At 50.6% G+C, this 17,364-nt stretch overlaps 2 protein-coding genes across 2 annotated transcripts in view; one reads left to right on the top strand and one right to left on the bottom strand.

Annotated features, from left to right (window-relative positions):
* Positions 1-2,004, top strand: part of GNAZ (G protein subunit alpha z) — a 54,199-nt gene extending 52,195 nt beyond the window's left edge. Inside the window, exon 3 of the mRNA XM_066260048.1 lies at positions 138-2,004. Coding sequence (XP_066116145.1) covers positions 138-482 — 345 coding nt within the window. The 3' untranslated portion in view covers positions 483-2,004. The remainder of the gene's footprint in view (positions 1-137) is intronic.
* Positions 1-15,966, bottom strand: part of RSPH14 (radial spoke head 14 homolog) — a 77,548-nt gene extending 61,582 nt beyond the window's left edge. The window contains exons 1-4 of the mRNA XM_066255018.1: positions 15,827-15,966; positions 14,471-14,728; positions 13,299-13,401; positions 9,740-9,858 (exon numbers count right to left, since the gene is read on the bottom strand). Coding sequence (XP_066111115.1) covers positions 9,740-9,858; positions 13,299-13,401; positions 14,471-14,669 — 421 coding nt within the window. The 5' untranslated portion in view covers positions 14,670-14,728; positions 15,827-15,966. The remainder of the gene's footprint in view (positions 1-9,739; positions 9,859-13,298; positions 13,402-14,470; positions 14,729-15,826) is intronic.
* Between the last annotated feature and the right edge of the window lie 1,398 nt (positions 15,967-17,364).

Here is a 17,364-nt window from a genome sequence, read left to right as displayed (position 1 = left end):
AAGGACTTCTCAACAGAAGGACGCTTATGGGGCAGCCACGGGCTGGAAGGCTTTGTGGGGGGCTTCCCAGCAGGGCTGTGGGCCAGGGTCTCTCCTAGCTGCACACCCAGATTAACCCCAGCATGTCCTTCCCTCAGAGCCGAATGGCAGAGAGCCTGCGCCTTTTTGACTCCATCTGCAACAACAACTGGTTCATCAACACCTCGCTCATCCTCTTCCTGAACAAGAAGGACCTGCTGGCAGAGAAAATCCGGCGCATCCCGCTCACCGTCTGCTTCCCCGAGTACAAGGGCCAGAACACCTACGAGGAGGCCGCCGTCTACATCCAGCGGCAGTTTGAGGACCTGAACCGCAACAAGGAGACCAAGGAGATCTACTCCCACTTCACCTGCGCCACTGACACCAGTAACATCCAGTTTGTCTTTGATGCAGTGACAGATGTCATCATACAGAACAATCTCAAGTACATAGGCCTTTGCTGAGGGGCCAGGCCAGCCCGCCTGCCTGTGACAAAATCCCTGGGGTGTCACACACCAACTCCACTTGTGCTAGGGAGACCCAGACCAGGGGCAGAAAACAGGGGGCCTGAAGAATGTACCCCCCCTGTGCCTCCACCTCCTTGGCCCCCACATTTCCACAAACAAATATATATGGATAGATTGCTAGGTAGGTAGACACACGCACTCTCACACAGTCTGGATACAGCAAAGTTCCCCAAAGCAGTAAGTAAGGTCTCTTGAATACTTGAGAAGCTGTCACCAAGTTCCCAAGCCCTTCCCTCCTCCCAAGTTGGTCCCGTCTGCATGGAGGCCCCCCAAGGGACTATGGGGAGAGGCGGCCGGGCCACCTGGAGGAGGCCAGCTCAGTCCTAGAATAAGGAGCCTTGCCACTGACCAGGAGCGAGGACCAGAGCTAGTCTGAGCACCTTCCCTGCTGGACACGCCCACCTCTGGCCTACTCGGTACCACGTTCTTCGTTCTGGAACCAGGTGCGAGGCCAGATGACAGCACTAACCAGACCTCCAGCCACTCACAGCTTTTTTTAAACAGCTTCAAAATATGCAGCAAAAATCCACACAATAACATGAGTGGCCCGTTTTGTTTCCAACTAGGCCAGCTGGGTTCCAGCTTTTCTTCTACTCATCTGATGTTTTATAAATCAAACCTGGTTTTTCCTCTTTGACATCCTTTTTTTTTGGCCAAATTTGTGGTGTTTCGCAGAAAAACAAATACAATTTCAAATGCAGTTGAGTATTCTTTTTTAAATGCAGATTTTCAAAACCTATTTTTTTTCAGGTGGTCCTTTTTGTGTCTGGCTTGCTGAATATAACAGTTGTTATCTGGACGAGTCTGTCCCTTGCTCCCGAGCGACGCTGGGGCAACGGCCACCCTGTGGCAGCCTCGCAGGGCAGGCAGCGTTGTACATACGCCTGTGCAGCGTCCTCTTGTTACTGGTGCAGTTTCTGCTTCGTTTTTATTTCAGAAAATAAATGTGATGTATTTAAAGAAGGTTCTTCACCCAGGAGCAAATGAACAATAGCTAAGTGTCTTGGTATTTAAAAAGTAAATTATCTGTGGCTTTGCAAGTAGAGGAAGGGGAGGCGAGAGATGGAGCCCTGATCCCCAAACACCCTGCACCTGAGGCTGAGAGCAGCTATGACTCCTGTGAAGGCTCAGCCAGCATTGTAGCCTGAGGAAGGCCCTGCTGGGACCACCAGCTCTGGCCCGTTCTGCCCCAGGGCCCGTGGCACCTGCCACTGTGAAAGGACTTTGGCAGAGGGCCGCGTGTAAATACGAACCCCCACTGCTGCCAAGAGGGAAGACACCGCCAGAGACCTTGCCAAATCTCCTCTCTTCGCCTTCGTTCGGTACCCATGTGTCCAAGGTCACGGCACAGAATCACAGCCAAGGACTTAAAGAGATGGACAGAGGGAAGAGGAGCTGGTATGGTGTGAAAGTCAAAGATTGTCTACTTTAAGAAAATAAAATATCTTGAATGAGCCCAGCTTTGCCCCAGCGTGCTGTGTGTGTGCAGGGCTGACGTCTGGGGAGGGCAGCTGGGGACAACTTCTACCCCGAGGTTCCTTTTAGTCTGCCCCTCCCCCCCACACACACATTTAGGTAAAATCATCTTGAAATGAAGATCAAGAACAAAAAAACCGCAAGAGAGGGAAAAACCTGCAAAAGTGGGGAGTTCTACCAGGCCCCCGTCTCCCGAGGGGCTGAGGGTTGGGGGTGATGCTGGCTCCTGCCCTTCCCACTGTTCCCCAGACCCACCCAGGCTGCACAGTCACCAACTGCTCACACCCTAAAGACACCTCTGCCAGGGTCAGAGTTGTCCCCACAGAGCAGAAGAGGTGCCTGGAAAGTCTGGAGGGTGCATGCAGACAACCCCCAACAGCATAAGTTGGGCCCTGCTGGGCGTGGGAAGGAGGTGGCCCCGCAGGTCCCCCATTGCTGACTGGTCAGGTGCATCTCCATATGGTGGAAAGCACTAATTAGAAGTCAAGGAAGTTTCTTCACCTTGCCCCCAGGCTCCTTACAAATCACTCTATTTAACACTCATTACCAAAGAGGCTGTCTACAGTGACCCATTTTTGTGGTTGAGGATAGGGCCCAAGGTCAAGGTCAGGGAGTGGTAGAGATGTCATCCTCAGGAGGAGCAGCGGGGAATGGTGCTTCCTGAGGCCTGGGTCCTCACCTGGCTCTGCCCCTGATCGCTCTGCACCTGAACAGAAGAGGTAGGTCCCATGGGGAGCACTGAGCCACCCTTCACCAACTTCTCACATTCAGGACCCACACAAAGCACTGGGTGAGGGGCGACGGGTGCACACAGGCAAATACGCTGCACTCAGACGCACACACAAAGCTCGCGCTCTACCCCGCCCCCGCCACCCCTGAGCCCACGTGGGGATTCCCTTCACGCCTTCCCACATCACCAAACAGCAAAAGCCCAAGGGGGCTCTTGTATAAGAAGAAATATGTGTGACTTATAATCATTGAGACTTATTTTGTGCTTTTAATGCCAACTGTGAAAAGAGCAGTAATCTCACTATGAGCATCTTTAACCTAAAAATACACAGCGAGAGGGAAATGGGAGGATTCTGCCTTCTCTCCTGCAGAGTTCAAAGATGGGAGGAGGCTGCCCAGGGCCTGTGCTCCTCCCCCTGGGTCCTGCCCTCCGATGCAGTCTTTTTTTTTTTTTCTCTCTCTCATTTTTTTTTCTTTTATAATTTTTGAATTTTTCTGAAGCTGGAAACAGGGAGAGACAGTCAGACAGACTCCCGCATGCGCCCGACCGGGATCCACCCGGCACGCCCACCAGGGCCGACGCTCTGCCCACCAGGGAGCGATGCTCTGCCCCTCCGGGGCGTCGCTCTGCCCTGACCAGAGCCACTCTAGCGCCTGGGGCAGCGGCCAAGGAGCCATCCCCAGCGCCTGGGCCATCCCTGCTCCAATGGAGCCTTGGCTGCGGGAGGGGAAGAGAGAGACAGAGAGGAAGGAGGGGGGGGCGGAGAAGCAAATGGGCGCTTCTCCTATGTGCCCTGGCTGGGAATTGAACCCGGGATCCCCGCACGCCAGGCTGACGCTCCACCGCTGAGCCAACCAGCCAGGGCCCCGATGCAGTCTTTATCTCACCCATTCCTCCTCTCCTGAGCCTGCTGTGACATCCCCTCCTCTCTCCACCCATCCTCCCAGTCTAAGATCCCTCTGTCCCTCGGGCCTCAGGTCCCTGGGCATTAGACGCCCGCTCTCTCCTATAGGCTGCCTCTTAGTGCACCCACACCAAGGCGAGGTGGGAAGGGGTGTCTACTGTCTGACCCTCCTCCTTCCTCCTCTGTGCCCTAACAGTGTCCAGCCTGGGGAAGGCACGAACTGAGCTGAGCTGAAGGCCCAGAAGGAAAATGAGCTCTGGGGTTAGCAGAGGGGATGGCGAGAGAAGGCTAGAGTTGGTGGAAGGCCACCTGAAGGGCAGAGGCCTTCCCTGTGCAGGGGAAGCTGCTCCCATCCCACCTTATGCAAATGACGAATTCCTCCCAGGTCTGACCACCAGCCCAACATCCTCTCCCTGGACACACTGAGGAGTGTGGGGTCCAGGGACACTGCTGTCCTCCCCTGCAGCCCGTGCAGCCTCAGCTGATATAGTGGGAAAATGACAGTGTCACAATTACCTCAGCTCCCCTCGATGATGCTGTGATGGCTTACCGCACACTAGGCACCTCCCACTCCTGGGAAGCTGACAATTTTGATTCTATTTTACCATAAAAGAAAGCAGAGACCCTGAGAAGTGATGACTCCTAACATCATACTCCTAACATCACACAGGGTGTATAACAAGGGACCCAACTAGGCCTGAGTCTGCAGAGGCTGTGCTGTCTGCCCATACTCCTCAGAGCCACATAAGGCCCTAGCCATCAAGAATAAGCGGGCATGGGGTCCAGCTGGCACAGCAGCAAGTGCTAGGGAGGGGTGCCCTGCACCTCGAGGACAAGGGGGATCACCAAGGATGGATGACGCCCTGGTGGACAGGCCTGACCAAGAGATGAGGGGTGTGGGGCTTTGGTGCTGAGTATGTCCTAGGCCAGGTGCCATCTGGTTCCACACAGCACGTGGCCAGGGTGGATTTGATCTTTTTGGTAATTCCATATGTGTGGGCTGTCCCAAACCACCTGGGACTACTGGGAATATTATGAAAACCTGTGGAGAAGACTGAGAAAGGCCACCTGCCCCAACAGAGCATGGGGACAGACACCAGGACCAGGGCCAGGCTTGACTGGGTCAGACAGGGAAAGGGTCTCCCAGCTGCAGGGGGCAGGTGGATTGGGGAGGTGAAGGGGAAGGAGGCATCTAGCAGAGCAGCAGCTGGGACTCCAGTGGGCAGCGTCACCACTGGAAGTAGTTGTCTTTTGCTAAACCTAGAAAGGGGGTAATTGCTCATCAGTCAGGTTGACAGGGGCCCTGGCACCCCCGCCCTGTCCTGAGACAGATGAGAAAGGAAAGCCCACCCCTCCGGAGCAGCCAGCTCTGCCCTCCACCCTGAGGTTTCAGGCCAGGAGAAGTGGGAGGGGCCGGGACTGCTCTGAGTCGACTCACCAGGCAGAGCTGTGTCCTAGGGTCCTAGAGAGTACCCCGTTTTGCTCCTACAACGGCCACTCCACCTACACTTCCACTGCCCCTGTGGCCTTAGCTTCCCCTGCGCACAGCCTCCCGGTTTCTCTCCCTAGCCCAGATGGTACATGACTCCAGGGATGTCCTCCAGCACTTCAGAACTACCAGAGTCAAGCCTGTGTCCAGACATCGCCCCTGTTGTGCCCTGTCCTTCCAAGGCCAAGGTCAGAAAGCGGAGCCAAGGGGGCCTGGGCATGACCAGAGGCTCTGGTAGAGGGATACTTCCCAAGTCCCCCACCCCCCGCCCCAGGGATACTTCCCAAGTCCCCCACCCCCCGCCCCAGGCTGCTTAGCTGCACCAAGTCCAGTCACAGAAGAATCCTAAGTTTCAGCATTGGAGCTGAAGCCCTGGCCACAAAAAGAGACAACTTTCCTCCGGAATTGCAGATGGGCACTCAGGGGAGCTTGGACTTGCAGCCTCTAGGTGGCATTTGCCTCTGCAATCTTGGTTTCTCCTTGACTCAACAGGCATCACCCTGAGGCCCCAGATCACAGCGGGGCCCAGTCTGGCTGTCATCAGTCCTGTGGCGCCCACTGCCGGTTACTTTGGGAAACCACACAGTAAGCCAGGCTCTTAGTGCAAGGACTCAGAGGAAAGACCTCCATTCTCGCCCAGACACCACAACACATTTGTCAAACAAATGAAGGGGTGAATAAGTGAATTGCAGCATGAAAATAACCAACAAATGATCTTTTAAAATATGGCATAAAACCCACTCAACAACAACCAATAGTTGTTGAGTGCCAGCCACATGCCAAGCACTCCACTGGGGACAGAAGGTGCCTTCCAGGGTGGCCGTTGATAGAAAACCCATACTAGTGACCACCAGAATGAGAGCTGGCTGGGCCTCGAGTGCAGACCATCCCAGCCAAACCACACATGCTCCCAGGCTACCTGTCATTTCATTGCCCATGCTCAGTGATGAAACTCAGGCTCCAACAGGCTTTGCTACTACCCAAAATCACCGCTGATAAGAGCAGAGCCTCTGAAACAGGTGACCTCAGCCCACCCAAAGGCCCAGCAAGCACACCCCAAGGACACTGGCATACACAGAAGTTACAGCACTCAGAGCCCCACCCCACCACCACCAGATGGACCTCCTGGGGTGCCCACCTCACTGTGTGTCTCCCACCCTTCCTCCCTCCAGCTAGCATGTTCCAGGCCTCCCTCCTGGAAACATCACAGACAATGAGCAGCACTCAGGAAATCCTGTAATAAAGGCAGAGACTCACCGCTCAGGCCCCCGAGAAGGCTTGTCAGGACCACAGCCCCCCTACCCCTAATGGTACACCCAGAGCATGTCGATTCCAGAAAATTTTACAGGGAGAAGATGCAGGCAGCGGGGCCAGTCCACTGGAACACAGGCTACATAGCGCCTTTGTAATTAAGGCAGTGCTGGCCTGGCAAGGACTAGACAAAACGACCTGGACAGACAGGCAAAAGTTCGTTCCAGGGACCTCCACAAGTTAAATGTGAAAAGCAGAACTCTTACACTTTCAGAAGAAAATATGGCCGAATATCTTCATGAGTTCTTAAATAGCACCAAATTCTCTTAAATAGCACCCCCCCCAAGGAAATAAAACACAAAAAGATTGATGAAACTGGAAACCTACTGAACCACTGAGTAAACAAATAAACAGTGAAAAGCCACAGCACTGGCCTGGTAACTGGTATTTCCACTGTGTGTAACCCACAAAGGGTTGGAACCCAGGAGAAATGAAACACTCCCTCAAATCAGTAAGAAATGGAAAAGACGATCTAACGAATGGGCTCAGGCTCCCAGGAGGCACTGGGCAGGAGAGGAGAGCAAGGCGGTGTGTCAGAGAAAAGATGCCTCCTCCCCTGGTTACAGAGACAACCAAGCCACACTACAGTGACGCGGCACAACGTGCCAGTAGGTTGCTGGCTAAGATACAGTTGGGTGGGTTTGGAAGCACAGGCAATATCTGGCCAAGCTGAAGGCTTGCATTCCCCCTGCCCAACGATGCTCTCCTCCAGCTGAGCCACTCACTCAATGCTCAGGAGCAGACACAACCGTGTGCCTGTCAACCAGGCAGGGGTGAGTATATTGCATGTAAGTATACATCCAAACACCAGAAACGCATGGCACAGTTTTGTCGTAAGTAAATAAACCCCACGACATGATACGCATAAATCTCAAAATTATAACATTACATTTTTTAAGTAGCAAAGAGGTACAGACAACAAGATCCGTGTACATAGAATTAGAAAACATGCAAGGAAAGATCTATATCTAATTACATCTGTGGTAAAAAATAATAATAATAATAAAGATGTGTGTTGGTGATATAGTCCCCAAAGTACCTCCCTGGTAGCTCTAGGGAGGGCAGAAGAAGGGGGGCTGAATGGAGGAGTTTAACAGAGGGGTATGGACTGTATTTTTTTTGTTTCTGGGAAAGAGAGACAGAAAGGGAGAGAGATAAGAAGTATCAACTCATAGTGGCAGCTCTTTAGTTGTTCGTTTATTGCTTCTCATTCATGCTTTGACTGAGGGGCTCCAGCTGAGCCAGTGAACCCTTGCTTAAGCCAGTGACCTTGGGCTCAAGCCAGCGACCTTTGGGCTTCAAACCAGTGACCATGGGATCATGTCAATAATCCCACGCTCAAGCCAGCAACCCTGTGCTCAAGCGGTGAACCTGCGCTCAAGCCGAATGAGTCTGCACTCAAGCTAGCGACCTCGGGGTTTTGAACCTGGGACCTCAGCATCCCAGATCAATGCTTTATCCACTGTGCCACCACCAGTCAGGTGTATTTTTTTTAAACAAGAATCTCAAGCACATATTAAATATGGTAGAATGTTAACATTTTAGCAAAGCTGAGTTATGGTACCTGACGTTCATTATCGTTGTCTATCTACTTATCTGAATGCTTTATAGGTTCCTGCATAGTGAGCACAGGGCTCAGCCCCAAGCACTGCCCCTTCAGAGAGACACCCCAATATCCTAGGGCCTCTCAACCATGGCCACACATGAAAATCAGCCAAGGTCCACTTAAGAAAGGTGTATACGGGTCCCCATCCTCAGATCCCCACAGATGATTCTGCCCGCAGATGGTCTTTTTAAAAGACCAGCAGGGAATTCTGCTGTCCAACCTAGCATGCTCCCCCACATGCTCCACTCCATCAGGCCTGCCTTGCTGCCCCTAGCCCCACCGCCATTTCCTTCTAGGATCTTAACACAGGGAGTGCTCACAACTGGCCTTGAACGTATATATGGCTCACTTCATGGGGGGCAGGGGGCGCTGTGTTACATGCTTGGTGAGCTTCTTCTCACTTGACCCTTGCTTCAGGCCTCGAGGTGGGTATTATCAGCTTCATTTCAGAGATAAGGAAATAGCCTATCCAGGGGCACTCAGAGAACGAGGGGCAGGGCAGAAGGAACCCAGGTCTGTTTGACTCCTGGGCCACAACATCTGTCTGTCTGCCTTAGGACATTCTCTGAAAGGCTTGATATCATACCCCTTTGCATGAACTCCTCATTTTAAATGCTCATTGCATCATGTGCTGGGACAGATGGCAATCAGACACAAATCTCAGCCCACGGGTGGCCATTACCCTGGACTCTGCTTCTAATTGAGGAGGGGGTGGACATCAGGCCAGGGGCAGAGTGGGCTTTTAGGGCAGGCCTTTTTAATCCTTAAAAGCATGTTAAGACATTTTACCAAAGAGGATATTTACAGGGTTATGATCACCAGGGAAATACAAATTAAAACAAAAATGAGAACTACCACTCACCAAAATAGCTAAAATAAAGACAGGAAAGGTCAAGTGTGCGCAAAACTAGTGCCCTGGAACTCCCATCTCCTGGTGGAAGTGTAAATTGGTATAATCATTTTCGAAAGCCATTTGTAGTCACTTCTAAAGCTGGATATAAACTTATCTTATGCCCAGCAATTCTCTTCCTAGGTATATCTTGAAAGAAATATATACAGTATCCATCATAAGACATTTATAAGACTATTTATAACCATTCTATTCTTGGTATCCATTAACAAGAAACAAATTCAAATGTCCATCGGCAACAGTGGATAATGAACTATATTATTTAATGGGTAAATAAACTGTAGTATACTTATATAATGTGACTACCATACTCCAGTGCAAATCAACAAAAATCAGTAGCACATAACATACGTGGATCCAGAGAGAAAATGTTGAGCAAAAGAAGTGAGAAACACAACAGTCCTGGCTATATGTTTCCTCTTATGTACAGTTTTAAGAGACGCATAAACTGATCTATGGTCTTATAAATCGGAGATACTGTTTGCCTTTGGGTGAGGGTAGTAACTGGTAGGGGGCATGTGGGAAGTTTCTGGAGAGCAGGGGATACTCCATATATGTCATGATCTGGGCAGTGGTTCTGCACATGTTCCCTTAAATTAATGAACATTAATTTAATTAAATGTTCATGTATGATTGATGCCTTTTTGCACCTTAATAAAGCATTACTTTCATAAAAATGTGCCCTAGACAATGCTCTGCAGCACGGTACACGCCGGAGCCAGGAAGGAGACGAGATGGAGGGCTGCTGAGCGCCCACTGTGAGCCTACCTGAAGGCAGCTGGGCCAGGTGCTTGTACACCAAGTGCAGGTTCTCCCGGCAGGCTGTCAGGGGGTCGCTCAGCAGGAAAGACAGGGCGGCGATGATGCCATGCTCCAGAAAGCCTTCTCTGGGGAAGAGAAGTCAGATTTAGACACAACTAAGACCAAGCATGGAGAGGACTCAGGAAGAAGGAGAAGTCAGTTGCCCACCCTCACCCCCACCTGGATTCTGAACTCGTGCTGGCTGGTGCAGACCACATCCCTCTGGCTTCCTGAGAGAAGACAAAGGCCCGAAGTGGACAGCATGTTACGGATTCCCTCCAGGCTGTGAGAGGGAATGGGGTTTGTGTGGCGGTGGAAAGAGCCACAGCTCTGCCCCTTCCTGGCTAGGACTCCAACTCCGGTGCTTTGTGCCCTGATCCTTCCCTTCACTCCTCTGAGCCCAGTCCCATCGTTTGTAAAATGGGAAGAGGCAGCAGAAGCTCGTAACTGACCTCCTCTGAACTGCCCACCCGCCCAGCACTGATGCTCCAGGACACTGAGCCACTCGATGCCCCTCCCTCCTCTCCCAGCTGAGTTGCCAGCTTCCCGGCAGCCAGCTGCTTGCCTCTGAGCCTGTGTACGCCTGTTATCCCTGTTGCGATAATTATATAAGTTAATTAAATATTAGGTAAGCCAATTAGATAAGATAGTTTCCTTATGAAAACCAAGTTGAATGCTTTGGGAAGACTCAAAAGCGAATCTCTAAAAATGAGTGAGATGATTGTAAAAGACTCTAGAAGGTTTTTGCATACAGATTACTTCATTAGTGTCTGAGTTCTTGCTCTACTTTAAAAAACCAAAGCTGCAAATTAGATGAGGTTACAGGTATGGTAAGCCCAGAGGATGACGGAAAACACCAATCAGTGGGCCCATATCCAAGAGGAGGCCTGGGTGGCACACAGGGATTGGTGAGTGCCCAACCATTTGTGTTTTGGGTTAAAATAGACTGTTTAAAGGTAATGTATGGTTTCTCCAAGTCCTGGCTTTTTAACCATTTCTTTTGATTAAATATCTAATTGCTAGACCCAATCTCATCTGTCAAGAGGACTTCTGAGATCACATCTTTTGGGGCTAGGTTCAATAATAAGTGAGAACTTGGTGTGAGGCCCCTGCCCAGTGCCCAGCACACAGGAAGTGCCCAACCAAACCGTGTTTCTGCCACGTTGGCCAGGACCGAACCACATGGGGAGTTCTCGGTTATTCTTAGGGAATAAAATAACAGTGGAACACCCAAGCTGCAGGGGCCTTGCCTGACTAACTGGCGTGAGGTGTCTCAGCCTCTTCAGCCCACACCCAGTTTCCCACCCCGGGCCACTCCTGCCTTGTAAATCCACTGTTTGTCATTAGGGCACCTGCCCACTCACCAGCAGGCAAGCAAGAGAGGGGCAGGGGGAGCCAGGCCACCCAGGGGCTCTGCTGTGTGTGAGCTATCATACTGGTGAACTCCTCAAAGGGATAAGATGCCAAGCCCCAGGCTTCCACCCTGATCCCCCTGCTGTCACTGCCTGTATGGGCACAAGAGGACAGAAGGGTTTCAACATGGGCAGTAACTCAGCACGTGATGGGCTCTGAGAGCTCCTGGCTTTAGTTATGTCGCCACTGAACCCAGGGTGAACTTCAGAAGCTGGTCCCAGTTAGTTTTGTCCCTTTGTATTCTTTGTCTAATGTGATGTAGTGGAGAGAGCCAGGGTTTGGGCCTCCCGGGCCCTGACCACGAGTTGCCTTGCTCAGGTCAGTGGGAGGGACAGCAGGGAACACTGCAGGAGTGTGGGGCTAGGACGCATCAGGTCAGTGATGGTTTCTTCACCAACTCCACCCCGATATCCTGGCCGCAGATGGGAAACCTCCTCTCCCTGCCCAGACCGCCTAGTGCCGGTAAACAAACCTATCATCCCTTCACTAGGCTGATAGTTTCTTTATAGTTGCCCAAGTTCAAACATCTCTCCTCTCAGCATCCATCACGCCTCACTGAGGGTTACTATGTAATAATGTCCATATCAGGTCTAGAGAGAGAAAAGAGGAGAGGGAAGACTGAGTGCTTCCCTCCTCTGTGTCCCTGAGATATTAAAGCACCATCCCTAGGTCTGTCACAGATCAGTACCGTCAGACTCTACCAAGAGTCTTGCTGGGACACAGAGCAGGAGAGGGTGGACTTCTGACACCCCAGGCCAGGGCTCCCACCGCTGCCCACCGCTCTACCCCCTGCACCAGTCTGCCCTTCCTGGTACATGTGAATTTGCAGGGTTGGTTTCTTTAAAGTAGAGCAAAAACTCAGAAACATTAATAAAGGAATCTGCGTGCTAAAAGCTTCCAGAATCTTTCACAATCATTCAACTTTTTTAAAAGACACATTTTGGAGTCTCACTCTGGTACCACCTTCCCACATGGACCCCGTTCATAGCGATTGCAACGGGATCGGGCTAACTAGCCGCATCTCCTTCTAGGGGCCAGAAATTAGATCCTGGAGAGGAGTCAGGAAGGTCAAGGGGACTGAGGGGCTAAGGTAGCCATCTGTGGGAGTGGGAGGCAGCAATCCCCAGAGAAAGGAGCGGCCACCCAGATCAATATGGGGCAGACATTTCCAAGGTTTCTCCACGCTGAGCACTTCAAGTGTATTGACCCCTTTAACTCCCTGTCTCACGAGCAGGTGCAGATGAGGACAATGAGGCACAGAAGGTTTGTGGAGAAACAGGACTGAGAGACTTTCAGTTTTGTGAGACACATTGACTCCCTTGAAAGGATTTGAAGCTTCTTTGAAGGGGCGTCTGTTGTTTACAACAAACATGCTCACAACAGTGAACAAGCACCCTGTCCCTGTGGTGTCCTCTGATCACTGTTACCATCACTTTTCCTCCTTCCTTGCTGGGTATGTCACAGTAGGCAGCAGTCTCAGATAGGGCTTGGGGGATCTTTGTGATTTTTGGATCTGTTTTTAATACAAAGTAAAACTAGTGATTCCAGGTTAAGAGGGTAAACTGCGGTGTTATGGAAAAGCACCTCCAATCCCCTCCCCACAAACTGCTAACATAATTACTACATGGGCCACTTTTTTAGTATAAAATTCAAAGCTGTGCCTACACTGGAAAGGGGCATTTCCAGGTGCCAGAAACTTAGAACCTTGGTGTCATGAGCAGGGGTTGAAGCCACCAGCCCAGACCAGGTATTCACTCTGAGGCTGGTGTCTTAACACCTATGGGGACAGGAGCCAAAGCCATAGGCTCTGACGGAGTCTGAGAGAGGGAACTGGACTCCCCATAAAGAGTCGAGAAAAAGCTTAAATTGTTGCAGGTGTGGGGCCTGAACTTTCTTTCCACCTTCAAAGGGGAAAGCTCAGAGCTGGAAACCGAATAGAGGGCTCCATTAGACCCCACAGACGCAACCATAGCCTGTTCTGGCCAAAGAGAATTCCCGCCGAGGAACTGTATTACAGACAAATTCAGAGCACTCAAGGTCATTCAAAGCATGCCACCCAGGGGTGGGATGTAGCTCCAAAGCTTGGCATTGGTTTCCATAAACAGCAGCGCACCTGCCCACGTTGTGGGTCGCCATGATGTACAGCACCTCGGTGGCCTTGATCCGTACCACGTGGTTGGTATCCTTCAGCAATGCTTTCAAGCTCTCCAGGCAGCCTGCGAGGCAGAAACACCTTTGAACATTTATCAATCTCAACATTCAATGAACCAGAAGTCAACAGGTAAGCCAACATCAGGCAACCAAGATTATCAGAGGTTCTGCCACTTTGGGGCATGGGGGAATCATTGGAGTTAGGAAGTATTCCAGGGTCACTATAGGCGGCTCTGTGTGCTCACACCCAGGGATCATTTCATCTAACCCCCTCGTGAATCTCCCTACACACTTCCGACCAGTGCTTTCTTCTCTCGCAGTCTGCCGCAGGGTTAAGAAAATGGCCTTTGCACTTGGAAAGACCAGAATCCAATTCCAGTTCTAACCCCAACTAGTCATGCACCCTTGAATGGGTTACACCTAGGGATGCCAGGCCAAGTAAATAAAAATCCTGCTTCATTTATTTATCAGGCCACCCTAGCCTCATACCCCTTGTCTGCACCTTGGTTTTCTTACCTGTTGGTTGAGAATGCTCCTTCCCTCCCAGGGTAGGTGCTATGAGGATTAAGATAACATGAACACAGCATGTGGGGTGGTGCTGGCCCAGAGTCAGGCTCATTAAACAGCGACCCTTATTCCTGAAGTTCCACCAGGTGTTCAACACCATGCTAGGACCACCACCAACTCTGAAATTAAATCAGCCCTGCAGCTAAGTCTGGAGGGAGAAGCAGCAGTTCACTCATCATGTACCTGATCTGGGAAAGGTGTGGCCATGCCACTAAAATCACCTCAACTTTTATTTTGGTAATTAGGAAAGTGGGAAACAAGGGACAGAGGTCCAGATACCATGAGGTTTCAACAGGTCATGTGCCTATCTTTTGTGACAGCCTTGTGGATAAGACAGATAAACAGGGCTATTTGGTGGATTTGTGGCCACTTGGTCAAGCCATAACAGAGAAGACTGGTTTGCGGCTCTGGGTCAGCTGATGAGGGGTGTCTTGCAAGGACTGACTAGCCAGCTGGGAGTGATGCTGTGAAGGGACCAGGTCACCTCAGTTCCTCCCACTGCAAGCTACTCTGTGTCTGTCCATCCATACCCCAGTCATGATCATGTGGGCTCTGGGACACTCTTACCTATGCTGATGGCCACATAGACGTGCTCGGGGTCGTGCATGAGATCACACAGAGCCATGAGGGCTTTCTGCCTCGTCAGCAGGTCCTCTGACTGCAGCTCCTCATTCAGCTTGGGCAGGGCCCGACAACCATAGGCAATGGCAGCCTGGGTGGGGTTGATGTTGGGAGGAAGGTACATAGAGATCCGGGTGTGGGCCATCTTTCCACACCTGCAGAAGGCAACTCTCTAGCTTTCAAAATGAAGCTCTGCGGAAACCACTGATTAAAAGAACCCAAAAAGTTGTCATTAGTACTACTGTGATTTAGAAGCTACTTCTCATTTGAGCCTCAAAACTGTAAGTGCAGCTGGATGGATAGTCTTACAACCATTTTACAGATGAACAAACTGAGGCTGACAGCAATGAATGGATCTGCTCAAGGTCATAATGAAGGTAAGTAGCAGCTCAAACTGCAAACTCCAGAGCTCTCCTATGCTTAACAATAGAAGAAACCACCCATGCTTTACTAATATGGTCATTGATTTAGTGCTTATCTTGTGCCAGCAATATCTAGTATCTAAATTGACTACCCCAGAAGAAGGAAACTTGTGTTATCCTCATTTTACAAAGGAGGAAGTTGATGTTTTGGGACAAGGAGCTTGATGTAGGAAACAACTGGTAAGGGTAGGAGCTCATTAATCCATCAGGGACCATATTCAGATGCTTCTGACAAATCCACAAAAGAGGAATACAGAAGAAATTACAGTTAAAAGGGTTAAAAAGTGAATTATTTTTATTACACTCAAACTTCGAGCAACTATAGGCAGTGTGGCTTAGTATTAAGAACAGGCTCCAGACCCAGGCCATGGGTGGCCATTGACAATTTCTGCAGAATTTGTGTCTTTCTGCAGCTGCAAAAGAGACTTGGTAATAGCACCTCCTCTCCTCCCTCCCAGAGTTAGCATGTTAACTGATGCTCATGAGCCTGGCACACCAGGGCTCCAGCTATGTTGGCTGTGGTGGTTGTTGTGGTGGGTATTGCTGCCAGCCATCAGTGGCAGTGGCAGGCCTCAACCTAGTAGGATTCCACTCCAATTAAAGAAGTGCACCGAACTCTGATCCTGGGCACCAGCTGACAAGGGGAGGCCTATGGCCCCGCTGGGAGGGACGCAGCCATTTCTGATTTGGGCTCCCCTTGAAGGGAACGGTGGGGCCCTGGGGACAGGGGCTTGCCCTCTTCTAATGATCATGAGCTGAGGGAGACCAGACGCGGATGAGAGAGCCTTGGGGTGTGAGGACGCGGGACCCGTGTGAGCCGGGATGGATGGGTCTGGGAGCCCCCTGTCTTGGACCCCCTGTACGGTCTCCGCCGGCTCACCTGCCTCAGCGTGCTAGGTCCCCGTAGTGCGCGCCCGTTGCCAGGCGACCTGGTTGCCAGGCAACTCAAGCGGTGCCATATCGCCGCTCTCTGCACACCTAACGCCCACCGCGCAGGCGCGAACAGCCCCAGTCTGGGGCCGGCTGTAAAGAAGGGACGATGAAACTTGACAGGATGACTCTGGTGAACAAAGGAGGCTCAGCTTCTTTCATGGCACATAAGGGAAGGGAAATGGATGTGTAGGCTTTCTCTGTACTAAACACTTTGCATGTCTGTGATCCTTAGAGTAACACCATGACGTGATAACATTTTACAGTTTATAGACAGGAACCTTAGAGGTTTTTTAGAAGCTTGCCAAAATCACACAGGCCAGATCCCCACACCGCCTAGTCCTGGCCCATGCTCCTTGCTCTGCAGGCTGATTGCCTGGTAATGATACAGATAGGCCCCTGCAGTGGACCTAACACACTACTGACTGGAGCAATTTGGGCTTTAAAACAAATCAGGTCCAGTCATAACTTGCATAAAGTCCTCTATGGCTATCCAGTGGCCTCAGAACAGAGTCCAAACTTCTAGCTTGCCACTCAAGACCCTAGTTCATGGCATCCTCCAACCATGTTGGACTCTCTCTTAATCCCCCAAATGTCCAACTCTTTCCTGAAGCCCGGGCTGCTTGTAACATTAACCACCTCTTCGTCCTCCACAACCTGAGTCAAACTTTATATTAACCTACAAAGGACTTTCACCATCTTGTGTGATCCTCATAACAAACACGTAAGGTAGATAGTCGAGTCCATTTTATAGCTGAATAAACTGAGGCATTGGAAGGGGTAAAGCAAATCACATAAATTCAACCCCTAGACCTGAGCCTGTAGCAGTGAAACTCACTTACAAAGGCTCCAAGCATCAGTCTCCAGCACAATTAGCTTTGAAATGAAGAATAGACATAGATCTTTGTGCTAAGGATCCCATATTGCAATGTGGAGATCTGCCCCCTACTGTTGTCCTTCAAAAGACAAAGTCATGAAGAGTCTCTCTAACCCTGAGCATCTTAGCTTTTTCAGGAAGGTAGAAAGGAAAGCACTAGGCTGGGAGTCAGGAAATCTGGGTTCTGATTCTAGTTCTAACTCACTAGGCAAATCTTTTTGATTTGACAATTGAAGGGATTCAATTGCAATGAAGGGACGTCTATGTGGCCATCAGGATAGGTAAGAGTGTCCCAGAGCCCACATGATCATGACTGGGGTATGGATGGACAGATATAGAGTAGCTTACAGTGGGAGGAACTGAAGTGACCTGGTCCCTTCACAGCATCACTCCCAGCTGGCTAGTCTGGGAAATCAGAAGCTGAATCAAACGTAATCTCCAAGTTGGGATCATTGGGCCTCTCAGAATCTATCTATAGCCTTTTTTTTTTAAATTGCCCTTCAATTTTATCATTTTCTGATCTCCTTTTTATCTTTTTAATTGTGAAACATAAAAATGTAATAACTACCTGTAAATCCACCACCCAACATTATCAATGCCAGTGTCCTCTT

The sequence above is a fragment of the Saccopteryx bilineata genome, chromosome 2, assembly GCF_036850765.1.
Source record: "Saccopteryx bilineata isolate mSacBil1 chromosome 2, mSacBil1_pri_phased_curated, whole genome shotgun sequence".
NCBI lineage: Eukaryota > Metazoa > Chordata > Mammalia > Chiroptera > Emballonuridae > Saccopteryx > Saccopteryx bilineata.
Note: the sequence above shows the minus strand (reverse complement) of the source record. Positions and strands in the feature narration are given on the sequence as shown.